The sequence below is a fragment of the Sinocyclocheilus rhinocerous genome, unplaced genomic scaffold (genome assembly GCF_001515625.1).
Source record: "Sinocyclocheilus rhinocerous isolate Xijiao unplaced genomic scaffold, SAMN03320098_v1.1 scaffold30, whole genome shotgun sequence".
In the NCBI taxonomy this organism is placed as follows: domain Eukaryota; kingdom Metazoa; phylum Chordata; class Actinopteri; order Cypriniformes; family Cyprinidae; genus Sinocyclocheilus; species Sinocyclocheilus rhinocerous.
Window position 1 is genome coordinate 1,117,783 of NW_015657838.1, and position 14,699 is coordinate 1,132,481.

The 14,699-nt window shown below is 39.9% G+C and overlaps 1 protein-coding gene across 2 annotated transcripts in view; it reads right to left on the bottom strand.

Moving 5' to 3' along the window:
* The window catches only part of LOC107721615 (UDP-glucuronic acid decarboxylase 1-like), a 60,231-nt gene that overhangs the window by 42,275 nt on the left and 3,257 nt on the right, over positions 1-14,699 (bottom strand). For both annotated transcript variants that reach the window (XM_016529720.1, XM_016529721.1), the window contains exons 3-5: positions 13,168-13,211; positions 11,460-11,520; positions 10,708-10,888 (exon numbers count right to left, since the gene is read on the bottom strand). In XM_016529720.1, coding sequence (XP_016385206.1) covers positions 10,708-10,888; positions 11,460-11,520; positions 13,168-13,211 — 286 coding nt within the window. The remainder of the gene's footprint in view (positions 1-10,707; positions 10,889-11,459; positions 11,521-13,167; positions 13,212-14,699) is intronic.

A 14,699-nucleotide genomic window follows, 5' to 3' on the forward strand; every position in this document is an offset into this window, starting at 1 on the left:
GGGGGGGGGGATTAACACCGTTAATCAATGTTCTTTTATCTATTTTTCTATTAATACATTAACATGGATGGAATCATTCTTAAATTTAAGAAAACAATGTACAAGAATCAATGATATATGCTCACCATTTCTTGACTGCAACATTGGAGTCCCACAAGGGTAAATTCTTGGACCAATTTTGTTTCGTTTATATATTAATGATCTGCATATAGTTTGTCCAGAGGTCCAGGTTCAGATGTATGCAGATGATAGTTGTTTATACTTATGCCAAGACAAAAGAACAAGCTGCTATCAAACTTAGTGCTGCATTGAACAAAGTCTTAATGTGAGTAAAACTGTGGGAATGTATTTTTCAATTTTTCAAAGAGTTGATGAGCGTTGTCCGGGAAGTAATAAATATTGTTGAGAATTTTAAATATTTGGGTACGATTATGGATTCTAATTTAAATTTAAAAAAACAAATAAAAAATGTTTCTAGAAGTGCTAGAACAAGCTTGATGACCTTCAGGAATATTAGGCACCAATTACCTATGGCTGCTGCTAAACTCTTTATGCATACAATGATTCTCCCACATCTTATTGTGCTACATGTTGGTCCCAAACAAGTATAACCATGTTAAAATCATTATATACTATTTATAAACAAGCTGTGAAAATTTTAGCTAAAAAGCCAAGGAGTTATCATCACTGCCTTATTAAAAAATTATAAATCATTGTCGTTTGACATTTTTTATTATTTGCAGATGTGTGTTTGATGTATAAACTAGTTCATGATCTTGCACCACCACCTCTTTTACAATGTGTGACTTTCTGTAAGGAGAATATCAGGGAGACTAGGTCATCAGTTAAGAGGTGACTGTTCGGCTAAATTTAAAGTGCCCCTATTATGCCATTTTTACGGTTCCTAATATTTTTTCTGGGAGTCTCCTACAATAGGATTACATGCATGCAAGGTCAAAAAACGCTTTCGTTTTCTCAAAATATGCATTTAATATCATCTAATTTTCCAGCGATTCTGAAACGATTTGTTTGAAGCAGTTCAAAGATTTAGTCTCTCTAAACCCCTCCTTTCCGTGAGCCTGCTCTGCTCTGATTGGTCAGATGGCCTAGTCTGTTGTGATTGGTCTACGGCGTACAGCGCTTGTCTGAAACGATACGCCTATTTCAATAGTTCTGTATTTTGAACGCTCTGTAGAAAATATAAGCATCTATTATTAATCATACTTACAGGTTGTGATTCAGTGGAGCAGCTGGTCCAAATAAACAGGATACTGATCCATCTTTCAACCACAAGCATTTTGTGAATCCCGCGTTGAACTCCCCGAGATTAGAGAAGCAGTCGTCAGTAGAATGACGTGTTTGTGGGCAGGGTCAAGTTGTTCGCGGCCAGCCAACGTAGAACATAGGCGCAAATGTGTTACCCCGTGACGTGTAGCCGTCACGGAAGTGGGATTCGAATTACTAACAACTCGTTTCAGCTGTTCAGTGTCGATTCTTTATTTTGGGAGACAATAACTTTATTTATCGTGTACTTTCAGCTTTACAACTTTGCAGATCGTTTACATTCACATACAGCTACATTACACACTGCATGAAAGGCAATATTGGAAATGGCATAATAGGGGCACTTTAAGAAAACGGTCTTTGGACAATCAGCTTTTTCAGTTAGAGTAGCAGAAAGATGGAATTCAGTACCTGTTTATATTAGAGAGTGTACAACATTCAGTATTTTTAAAACTGCACTTAAAGTATGGCTTAAGGAAAATCAAATATGCGATCACTGACCAGATTTTTTTAATTCTATGGAGTGTGATGTGATATTTTATGTATTGTTTGTAATGGAGCATTGTAATTTTGTAACAACATCCTGCCCAGATGCAAATTAGCTCTGTAGCTAACTCTGGCTGTTAAATAAATGATATAAACTAAACTAAACTAAGGAATGAAACAATCTTAAGATAAAAACATTCTTAATAGTTGTGTTTTGGAATAAAAAAACATTTCTTAAATTCATTCTTAAGGCAGAAAATATCAAGCATAGCAGTTAAGAATGCTCTGGTTAGTATAGTAACCTCAGTTCCCTGAGATCATGGGAATGAATGTTGCATATACATGATTACGGGGGAAATTCCTGTTTACTCTGAATGCTGAAGCCTGATTTGTTCACATTTGTGCAGCTTCACGAACGCCGGCTTTGAATGCCATTTTGTCAGAATCTTTCGACTGATAGTGATAGTCATCGACTTGTGTGTACCTTTATAGCAAGGCAGTCTACGCAACGATTGTCCTAGTTATCTCAGGGAACCGAGGTTACGTTAGTAACTGGAGTGTTCCCTATCAAAACAGTTTCTCCCTTTGCGTATACATGCTTATGGGGAATGTGTCCAATAGCACCATGCTATAAGCAAGTGCAGAATGAAGCTGCTCTGCGAGCCCAGCCACGGAGCGCCCGTAATGAGGGCTTCTAAGAAGCATGAGCCAATAATGAGACCCAGGCCATAAGGCTGGGGTCTACATAAAACCTTCTCCACTTGTACAGGGGATTAGGTGATTAGGTGGACAAAATCAGTGCATGAAGGGCAGGGACATCCAAAAGAGCTGCTCTGATTGCCTAAAGTGGCTAGAGCGCTCTACGTACACTCTAAGAGCCCAGAAAGGGCAGGGTAGATTAGGACCCTGCTCGTCCTCTGAGATAGGTAGAGCTAGAAGGGTGATGACTTGTGCGCTGAACGGAGTAGAGAGCACCTTAGGCACATAGCTGTGTCTTGGTTTGAGGATGACTCTACAGGAGTTAGGCCCAAACTCAAGGCAGGAAGCACTGACTGACTGCGCTTGCAAATCGCCCACTCGCTTGACCGACGCTAAAGCCAGAAGGAGGGTGGTCTTAAGCGACAGGGGCCATAGGTTGGCCAACTGGAGCGGCTCAAAAGGAAGGCCTCACAGGGCCCTAAGGACTGTGGATAAGTCCCAGGTTGGCACAGTATGAGGACGATGTGGATTCTATCTCAGATTTCCCCACAAGAACTTAACGACAAAGTAGTTTTAGCTGACTGGCCAGCCAGATAGAATGATTCGCCATAATGGTCACACTCACGGAGAGCTGTAAAGACTCCCGCCGAGGGGCCAAACATGAAGGCTCCACAGCTTGGGCCGGGTATGCCAATTCATGCCTCTCGCTTGAGAGAGGAAGTCCTTCTTCAATGGAATTGGTCAAGGAGTTGCCAATAGCAGCTGGATTAACTTGGGGAACGACACTTGATTCGTCTAAAGTGGGGCAACCAAGAGAACCAAGCATCCGACTTCCCTGACCCGTCTGATGACCTGAAGGAGCAGGGCAATAGAAGGGAAGGCATACAGGCGAGCGCTGGGACATTCGTGGCCCAGAGCATTCACTCATTTGAGAAATAGGTCGGGCAATGAAAGTTGTCTTCTGAGGCGAAGAGGTCCACCTCTGCCCTCCCGATGACAGACCAAATCGCTTGAACCACTTGGGGTTTAGTCTCCATTCTCCTGGAACTACATTGCCACGGGACAACATATCTGCTCCTTGGTTTAATCTGCCCGGCACGTGAACCGCCCTCAGCAAGCGCAGGTTGCACTGTGCCCATAGGAAAAGACGTCTTGCCATCATGTAAAGGGATAGTGAGCTGACACCTTGGTGATTTATAAAGGCCACCACCGCCATGTTGTCTGAACGGACGAGGATGTAGTGCCCCTTTAAGGCTGGCTGGAGGATTTTCAGTGCTAGAAAAACCACCATTTCAAGGCAGTTGATGTTCAGGCCGTTGCCCCAGGCTAGACCAGGAGCCGAACACCAGTCTGCCCTCGTACAGTGCTCCCCAACCTAAGTTGGAGGCAACTGTCGTGACCAACTTCCATCTGCAGGTCAGTCCCAAAAGAACACCTGTCTGATACGGTTGAGAGGCCTTCCAAGGGGCCACAGCTCTAATGCAGCAGTGGGTCACCTTGACGTGAAGGTGTCCCAGGCACCAAGTGTGGGATGAACACAGGCTTTGAGCCAAAATTGGAAGGGCCGCATATTGAGCAGGCCAAGCGGAATCATAGAGGAGGCGGCCAACATGAGGCCGAGCATCCTCTGGAAAACTCTAAGGGGGCGAGAAGCCCCCAATGTGAACAAGGTTGCTAGCCGGTAAATTGTCAGTGAACAAGGATCTGTTTCAAAGTAAACATCCTGAACGGGCATTTCTTTAGGGCACGGTTCAACGTGTCTGAGATTGAGGATGGGCCTGAGCCCACGATCTTTCTTGGGAACGAGGAAGTAACGGTTGTAAAAGACTGACTCGCTGTTCGCCAGAGGAACCATCTCTACAGCCCCTTTTGGAAGCAGACTTTGCACTTCAGCTCAGAGAACATGCGAATTGTTGTCCTGTACCGAAGTTTGAATAATACCTCTGAAGCAAGGGGGTCTGCAAGTGAATTGGAGCGAGTAGCTTCGTTCTATGGTCTGCAGAACCCAACTTGACACACTCGGGATAGCTTCCCAAGCCTGGAGGCGCGAGGCAAGTGAGTTTTTCGAGTGACAGTTTGCTGCACAGGGGCAGGGAACAGATATTCATTGTAGTGTGAAGAGAAGAAGTGCTCTTTTGAGTATGTTGATCTGCTATCACAGTGGTAATTTGTTTGGGCACGTGCTGAGTGGGAAGGGTGGGCCCAGCTTGAACAAATCACCCAGAGCTAAACTGGGGACTGGAGTGCAAGCACGAGACATCTTTGAGGGCGATCCAGTCTCGGCAGGACCTGTCCCTTTCCTCTTCGCTTTGAGATCAGGATGGCTTCTGCAGCTCAGGGTTCAATGTCACTTTGGGGCGGGGTCCTTGGCGCTTTGGAAAGAGGTAGTGTCTAGCCGTCGGCGGGTGCTGTTGGATCCCAGGCTCAGGTTTTGCAGGCTGCTGGGAGGATGGAGCCTTTTGGTGACTTGAACCAGCCACCGAGCTGGAGTGCAGGAAGTAACGCATGGCCTTCGATGGACTTGTGTAAGCTCACTCGAGCCCGATAACTCAGCCCCGTGGCTCCACTGTTTCTTCCTCCGAGGCTCCTGGGAGGGGAGAAACGGGAGACCGGACGGGGAGGATCACCTTTGTTGAAGGCAGCGATCCGTGATTGAAGCAGGGCGAGACACATTTGAAACAATGGCGCTGAAATTTGCTCTTATGTTTGCCGGATGGCCGCAGAGGAGAAGCACTGAGGAGTAGCATCTTTCCACTGCCGGGGTTCTTCTACAGCAAGTAAGCAAGCTGCTTCTTCTTCTTCTTCTTCTTCTTCAGAGTCCAGCGAGGAGATGATATTTGCGCTGAAGGAGAAAAATTCTGACAAAATGGCATTCAGCGCCGACTTATATAGGCAGTTGTTTCCGCTTGTTTTGGCGGGCTCAATTGCCATTCTACACAAACATGAACAAATCAAGCTTCAGCATTCAGAGTAAATATGAGTTTCCCACATAAGCGTGTATATGCAACAGGAGAGACCATTTTCGATAGGGAACACCACAATTTTATTTAAATTGTTTTGGGAGTCTGGACCCTGGTCTACCCAAATATAGCCTTAGTTAAGGATATAAGAGGCTACCCAAAATCCATTATCAGTTAGTCAATCTCAGAATGTCAACAGAAATAATAAAAATAACTATCAGGGAAAAGATTCTACAGAAAGTGTGATATACAGTTGTGCTTGAGGACAGAAGAGCTATTTTAGCTACTTGCAGGTTTAAGTTCCTCAAGCCAAACACTTGAATATCTATCATAAATTAAAATGGCAAACACAGTGGCTAGCACCTTCTTCAGAAGGACTCACTGTAGCAGTCTGGTAACTTGTAAACCAAATTTTGGCAAGCTGAGAAAATCCTGTTTATCCTGACTCATGGACGCAGCCAGCAATGTATCAGATGGTCCATGGGCATGCTGTCAGAGGCTGAGACTAGATCCAAAGTGACTGCTTACAGACTATTTACTAATGGACCTTTATATGACAGTAATTTGACTGGCTTTATTACACAAAATCCAGTGTGACATCTATTTCCTGTGATCCACAATACCTTGATAACTTATATTAATAATGTCTCAGTACAAATGTCATATGTAAATCTTAAAAACAAAGAAAATAAATGTTCATTTTCTTAGTTGAAATGTCAACATCTCTCTAAACTAGACTAAATGTTTAGTTTGCTAAACTTTTTACCATATGTTACCATTCTGGTTATATGTGTTGCCACAGAATTATAACCAACAACAAAAGTACTTTAGCATTTACCACCACCAGTGGTATTTTTCCAGTTTAGAGGTCATGGGTGTGCAGAACCCGTTGAGCCAGCTTAAGAAGCCAGAAAAGTTCTGTGTTGATGCTGCATGTGAACAAAGCTGTAAGATAAATGGTTTGAGCATGCTCGAGGTTAGAATGCTCTGATGTAAGAAATCTGCAGTCAAAAAGTTGGGTTGTACTATATGTAAAATATTTGTTTTGGTGTATTGGTGGCTATTCTGTATGATTTCATTTGAATGGTTAGGTTTAAGGTTGAGGTTAGGGGTGGAATTTTGTGTGTATTTTTTTTTTTTTTTTTTTTTATTGACTGAGTGCACCTTTCCCTCTAATGAAAAGGAGGATATTGGCATGTGTGTGTATTTGTGTGTGTTTACACATGAGAATGAAAGTGTCAACTACATTATATGGTTAATTTTCTTTCGAATAACATTTAAATAAAATTCATATGAAATCATCACCCCATAAAACAGTTACTTTTTCCTCATGAGATTTTGTTGGCCAAGTTCAGAAGGAGCTGATGCAGTGACTTCAGGCCATTTCATTACAGGCCTGTGATGTGGAAGTCAAAAATTATGATTATCTACTGTAATGTTATCAAATTGGACAAGTGCTGAATGGCGCAGCTGTTAAAATGTAATTTCCAGCAAATGGTATCACCAGGGTTTCTGCATCTAGGAAGTGCAAAATTTGTATTAGCTACGGTTTCAACAGATCTCCATTAGACTAATACTACTAGAATATGGAAATAACTTTTACTGTACCTACTGATCACACTGCAAAAAGTGTTTTTCTTCCTAAGATCTATTGTCTTGTTTTCTAATGCAAAATGTCTAAACAACTTTCTCAGTTGGTCGCACCAGCACATGATTTGGTCGCACATTTTTATTTATTTTTTTGCTACATGGTATTAATCAATGCATGCTGATGAATAGTTTTTTTCCGTTATCAAAGTTTATAGTTATATGGTAACAAATGTGAGATTAGCATCAACCTGTTCTTTTTCATTCAGTATTATTTCTGAACTGAATTTTGTGAACAGGAGTTCCTCTTTTGCTATGTTATAAGCCGGGCTTCAGAATTCGGACGCTCCCCCCAACACCCACCCCACCCCCCCACATTTAACAATAACGTTTATAATTTGTTAATTAACGGGTTTCTTGTGTGAATGTGGCTAATGTCACAGTAAAGTGTGTCACCCTGTACTCATCAGGGGTTGCTGCCAGCTGCTGAGATTTTCCATTACAGAGATAGCTGACGTTGTTTTTAACTTGCCGCCCTCTCACTTCTGCTGGTTTGATTAGCAGGAGTGGTGGGAGGTGTGATGATGCCTAACAAAGAGGGGCGAAAAATACTGTGAATTTCACACCTGGGCCAAAATAATGACCTGAAGCTCCTCTTAAGCACTTTATCACTTCATTCAAGCACTCACTGTTGGGTCCAGTGACTGTCCTCAAAACAAATTGAATGTTTCTGTCTGTCCCCACCTCTTTAACTTTGAAAACTTTAGGTTCTTACAGAGGCAGCTGAATCTAAATAATTTTTCTCTTTTTTGTTTTAATAGTCTTTTCACTTCCCATAATGATACCGGTTTGAACAATCCCACCCTTAATAGAAAGGCCATGCAATCAGAAAATGAATTTCACAAAAACATGACAGATGCAAAGATTTTTATTTTAACTCACTCTGTACCTACTTTGTACCTTTGAGGCAACTAAAGGAGGTATAAATTTTATAGTGCCCCTATTATGAATTTTTGAACATTACCTTTTATGTAGTAAGGTGGCTGTATGGAAATGTAAACAGTCTGCAAAGTTGTAAAGCTGAAAGTGCATCACAAATAAAGTTATTGTCTCTCAAAAGAAAGAGTCAACTCTGAATCGCTTAAATGAGTCATTTAAAATTTGAATCTCATTTCCGTTAAGTTCACATGTCACAAGTTACCACATATGCATAATGCCCACCTACGTTCTGCATGAACATCCCGCGAAAACTTGAGCCTCCCTCAAACGCTGTAGCTCAGTCATGTGGATAACATGTCGACAAGACGCTGTGCTCTGCGCTGTGAAAGTAAATTCGGTTTATTTTCACTTCCAAGGGATGAGTATCAGTGGTTAAAATTAATCTTTACTACGATACCACAGCAGATACCACAGCAGTTTGTTTGGACCAGCTTGCTCCTTCAAATCACAATTAATAATTGTTTAATTAACAATTAATAATTGTGATTAATAATTGTTGCTGTAATGTTCTGTCGAATGTGCAAAAATATCTAGTTTTGTGTTGTGTATACAGTCAGTGCAGCTGTAAGTCTTCGGCTAACTCACGTTATAGTTCTGCTAATCAGCTGTCGGCCTGCTATTGTCTAGAAATGTGACGATTAACATAGAATGTCTGTTGTTCTTATTACTTGGAGTCAGGATAAAGGATGGAGAAATACGTTGGTTTACAAACTGCAGTGATTTATCAGTACTCCACGTCTGTGTTTGGCTAACACATATAGCATTATTGTTTGGGTCTTTACTACGTTCTGTTTACGACATGATCTGTACACAGTAGACCAATCACAACAGACTGTGTCATCGGACCAATCAGAGCAGAGTAACCTCATGCAAAGGAAGGGTTTGGACAGATGAATCTTCGAACGAATCGTTTGAGTCACTGAGAAATAAGGATAATTTAAATGCATATTATAAGAAAATGAAAGTGTGTTTTGACCTTGCATTCATGTAAACGTGTTGTTGGGGACTCCCAAAACCAAATTATAAACCTTTCAAATAGCATAATAGAGGCACTTTAACGTTTTCTTTCTAGTATCCTTTACTTATGTCCACTGTTCTCCATTTACATTTACTTTTAATTACTCACCAATTTACAATATTTCTCAATCATTTTGCATATTCACAAATGTATTATTATTATTAATGTTGTTGTTGTTGTTATTAATAGCAAACTGTGTCAGGTGTAGCTTCAAGAGAACATACATGTTGTTTGATTTTCTTTAATTTATTTGTTCATAATAATTTAATCTCAATTATTAATTATTCAATTTTATAATATAATTAATTATTGTGTATAATTAAACATTTTGTCTTTTTTATTATATTAAATATTTTCCTTGCTCTTGTAGTGCTTTTTATTGTTGTTTAATCTTATGATTACATAGTTTCAAGGGATATTTGTCTTTACAAGTTAGAGATAAAAGAATGTCTCCATTTCAGATTTTTAACACCACAGCACAATGTTATTAAGCAGTAATTTTCCATTGCTTTTGCTTTGGTATATAACACTTGGATTTGTGCTGGTCAGATGAATCAGGGATCAAGTGTACACAAAGTCTGTGCATTGAAACATACACAACTAAGATTGTTCAATAAATCCTGTTTTTTTTTTTTTTGTCAAATTCACTCAGTAGCGCCTCACTGCAGAACACAAGATCCAGGGGGCGTGGTTGGATCTACATCTAGGGGGTGGAGATTGGTAGGTTTAGGGGTGGAGATGGGTGGGTTTAGGGATCAGGGGTGGAGATGGGTAGGTTTAGGTATATGTAAGGTGGGAGGAGTTGGATCTGGATCCTCGCCCCCTGGATCTTGTGTTCTGCAGTGAGGACCATCTCAAATCACTTTGCCTCCTGATTTCTGCTCTTGCCTGGCTTTCTATTTCTTCCTGTCAGGCTGATAGAAGACAGATAGATACAACAAAGAATTTTAATATGATAGAAGAAAGTCAATACAGTTTTGGGTACCAAACAAAAGAGCCATTTTACTGTTTTTTGGTATCAGACAAAATTCTGCTGGCTAGTTCTGGATCCCAGACAAAACAGATACCTTCTGATGGGATCTAGTAAAGAGACTGGATCCAATATTCGGGGTGGAGATTGGTAGGTTTAGGGGTGGAGATGGGTGGGTTTAGGGATCAGGGGTGGAGATGGGTAGGTTTAGGTATATGTAAGGTGGGAGGAGTTGGATCTGGATCCTCGCCCCCTGGATCTTGTGTTCTGCAGTGAGGACCATCTCAAATCACTTTGCCTCCTGATTTCTGCTCTTGCCTGGCTTTCTATTTCTTCCTGTCAGGCTGATAGAAGACAGATAGATACAACAAAGAATTTTAATATGATAGAAGAAAGTCAATACAGTTTTGGGTACCAAACAAAAGAGCCATTTTACTGTTTTTTGGTATCAGACAAAATTCTGCTGGCTAGTTCTGGATCCCAGACAAAACAGATACCTTCTGATGGGATCTAGTAAAGAGACTGGATCCAATATTCTTGGCATGAAGACTTCATCTAACGTTTTTGGCATAGTCGACAGGATGTTAGCAAAATCTATAGGTAATGCTGTAACACATTTAATTGTTTCTCCAACACATTTCTATTAATGTGTGTTTAAATTAAATAATGTTCTGCTAAGTGAGCAATTATGTGAATACACCCACCTTCAATATAGAGTGGCTCCACCACATCATGGTTTATCAGTTCAAAGTTCTCATGGCCGATCCAGTGCTCAACATTGCGCTTACGGCCAGTGAAGAAATTATCCACCACTGTCACTTCGTGACCATCCATCATCAGCTTATCAGTGAGGTGCGAGCCCACAAATCCTGCCCCACCCGTGATCTATCAGAGGAAAGACTGTATATCATTTCACATGCCAACATTACTGAAATATATAGTCATAAATGACTTTTTACTTACTAAATTTGAGATACATTTTAATAAAGCAGTGGTCACATGGGACTGAATCACAACATGCGGCTAAATAAGCACTGTGAATAATCAGAGGAATAGAGCAGTCTTTCTACTCCCTGCTGTTTCTGGTTTCCTCACTGCTTCTACGTACAATTCAGTCTCAATCATCTGGGTGCAATGCTGCCTATTGAAAAACTTCCTACTACCTACTATAATCATTTCATTGTGACACATTGTCAATTAGTTATGCTTTAACCTGACATGGTGATCATATAAACACAGTAGATTTTATTTAATAACATTTCGGTTGGAGGAAGAAAAAGATGCCACTGATCTGCCAAAGAGTGGAAAATGAACAATTAAACGGCAATAAACTATGAAGACCAACTATAATTTAGTAAGGAGCAAGGGATTCCATGTATATCTGACAGACAGAGGTACATGTATTATTGAAGCAGTAGTTTCTAAACACTTAAGAAGACTGAGAAGAACTTCTTACCAAAATCCTCTTTCGGTCCTTCTCTGATAAGAATTTCACAGGTGGGTACTTCTGGGTAAAACTGTATAATGAAAGAAAACCTTAAATAAGCATGATTCAAGACTAATTAGCTTCTATACCTCAAAAGACCACTACATAGAGACATAAGTGCAAATAAATCAATGCTGATGAAAAATGTCCTTAAGCACATTACATTCTCCTTGCCACTCTTTCAAATTATTTCAGTACAAATCCACTTATCAGTATCTAAGAGCAGAAACTCAATAACAATTCAAGAATCCAGCGGGATGAATCTGTGCTTTTGATTTTCCTATCAATTATTCTTGAGTTTCTCCGTGATACTTAATAGTGAAACTGAGATACTCAATACTGACAAGTGGATATGTATATCATTTCAACTGCTGCACTGGTCCCATAGAGAACACATTTTTCTTTAGGTAACTCAAATCTCTTGTGTTCTGTGCACTCCAGAGAAGCTTCATTATAACATCAATTCATCCCTCAGAAAAATCTGCACTACTGCCCTTCTGAAGAGCTACATTTATAAGCAACAGTTTTCATTTCCTATTTTCTGTAAACCTGACTTCATGTTTGTAGCCTTTGCAGCCAATTGCTATAATTGTGTCCTGCATGTAGAGTTGCATTATATTCATTAGTACTATATGTCATGTTCGATCAAGCTCAAGGTGAAAAGAAACTATCCTAATGTTCGCTCTCTAGCTCAGGTTATCAGGAATTAACTCCAAAACACTCCTTTAGGGAAGCAGTGAATTCACACTTTTGTTGAACAATGCCAGAATGAAGAGCATGAACATGTGGAAGGCAAAAAAAATAAATAAGGGCTATAAAGTTGTCACTGCCAAACGGAAGATAGACAATCATTAATCCTTCCTCTCACATGCGTTTTCCCACAGAAGCTGTAAAATAATTTATTTTAGGAGCACAGCCATGCTGATAATGCTGATTGTACCTTAAAAAGTGACAAAATATATATATATATTTTTTTTGGCCAAACTGATTCAGTTTTAGTAGAAACAGGATTCATTTCATACTGCAGCCATGACATTTGAGACTGTTTGATGAATCTTCTGACACAGATAATTTACACTGAGATGATGTCAGTGTTGGGATTAGTCAGGGCCCCGGGCAAATAAAACAGCATCATGTAATCTCCTACAGGTCTGGCTGAGATGCGGTAAAGTGAAAAGAAAGAGACAGCCACACTCTTTGGAGATTTCACATATCAAAAAAAAAAAAAAACAACGATGAAAGAGCAAATTTGACTCTCTTGCTACGTCAATCAAAGCTTGGTGCACATTATGCTTCAGCTCGTCTTTTCATCCATTCATCCCTGCTTAAGCTTCTCCAGGTTGTCTGTTTTAAGACATATGCCACTTTATGAAGCAAACTTACAGTGCAAGGTTTGAGGTTGAGAAATATCCTAGCCAGATGATTACTTTCTTCTCAGGGCTTTTTTCCTCACTACTGCACAACATATTTGTCAAATGTGGCCACATTAAAAATAGCATGTATAATATAAAGTAAGTAAATAAATAGATAAATGTACTAAATATTACTGTGTTTTAAAGTATTGTACTATAAGAAATAATTTTATTATCTGTAAAAGACCATGGCATGATATGAAGCACAACCAGACATGAAGTTAGCACAGTGTACACATTTTTGGGTGTAAAATAAAAAAACATACCTAAGCTCAAGTTCCCGTATCTTCTCCCTGAGAGGTGCCACTGCCTGTGAGCAACAGAGTTAGATATGAAAGCAAGAACAGGACAGGATGGGCAAAGAAAGAGAAACATGAGACACAAAGAAAGAAACAAAGAGAACAGGAAAAGAGGCGATCAGAGAGAAATTTATAGAGTGTGAGGGGGAATACATCCATTAGTCAGGTGAGACTGGGACAGTTAAAGGGCCCTGTTTTAACGATCTAAGCGCATGGCGCAGGTGCACTCAGGGCGTGTCCGAATCCACTTTTGCTAGTTTAACGACGGGAAAACGGTCGGCGCGCCCGGGCGCATGGTCTAAACGGGTTGCCCCTATTCTCTTAATGAGTAATGGGTGTTTTTTGGGCGTAACGTGCAATTAACCAATCAGAGTCTCATCTCCCATCCCCTTTAAAAGCTGGTTGCACTCGCGCCATGGCAGGTTCGCTATTTACATGGCTGAATGTAATTTTTCATTTTTAAAAATGTTTGTGTGCTGCTGCGCGTAAGCAAAGTGCAAAGCAAAGTTTGCTTAATAAGCAAAGTGTACGCGCGTTGTGCACCCGCCTATAGGCGCATATTACTAACGTGCTCTTTAAATAACAAAGAAAAAATATTGCGCCAGACCTTAGACCAGGTTTGAGTTGGTCTACGGCGCAGTGTATTTTCAGTTCCTCAAAATAGCAACGCGCCAACAATGCGCCTGAACACACCTCTTTTTTAGACCAAGCACACCCTGGGCGCACAAATGGGCGCAAATGCATTTGCTATTTAAACAATGCGGCGCAAGACGGGAAAATGAGAACTGCGTCAGGCTGAAACTAGCAAAAACCCTTGCGCCGCGCCTTGCACCGGGTGTATGATAGGGCCCAAAGCCTTCTAAGGGAAGCTAAACAGACAGAATGGCAGAAATGTATCTCTGACCAAGACAAAGTCTTGTAAGTTTATGTGAAAAAAGGCCAAAATTAAATGGCCTGAATGGAATTCAATTGAATAAAATACACAATAGTTTACACTGCCATTCAAAAATTTAGGGTCGATAAGATTTTTTTTTAAGTTTTAGAAAGAAGTGCCCACTAAGGCTGCATTTATTTGATCAATAATACAGCAAAAACTTTAATATTGGGTAATTAATACAATATAAAAAATATAACATCATAATAGAATACAATATAATTATTACAATTAAAATTGTTTTACTCCAGTCTTCAGTGTCACATGATCCTTCAGAAATAATTTAATATGCTGATTTAGTGCTCAAGAAGCATTTCTTCTTATTACTAATGTTGAAAACATTTGTGCTGACTGACATTTTTGTGGAAACTGTAATTTTTTTTTTTTGATTCTTTGATTAATAGAAAGTTCAAAAGAACAGCATTTATTTGAAATAGAAATTATTTAAACATCATAAATGTATTTACTGTTACTTTTGATCAATTTAATGCATATTTTCTGAATATACATTTAATATCCCCTTGACCTGGACGAAAAATTATATATATATATATATATATATATA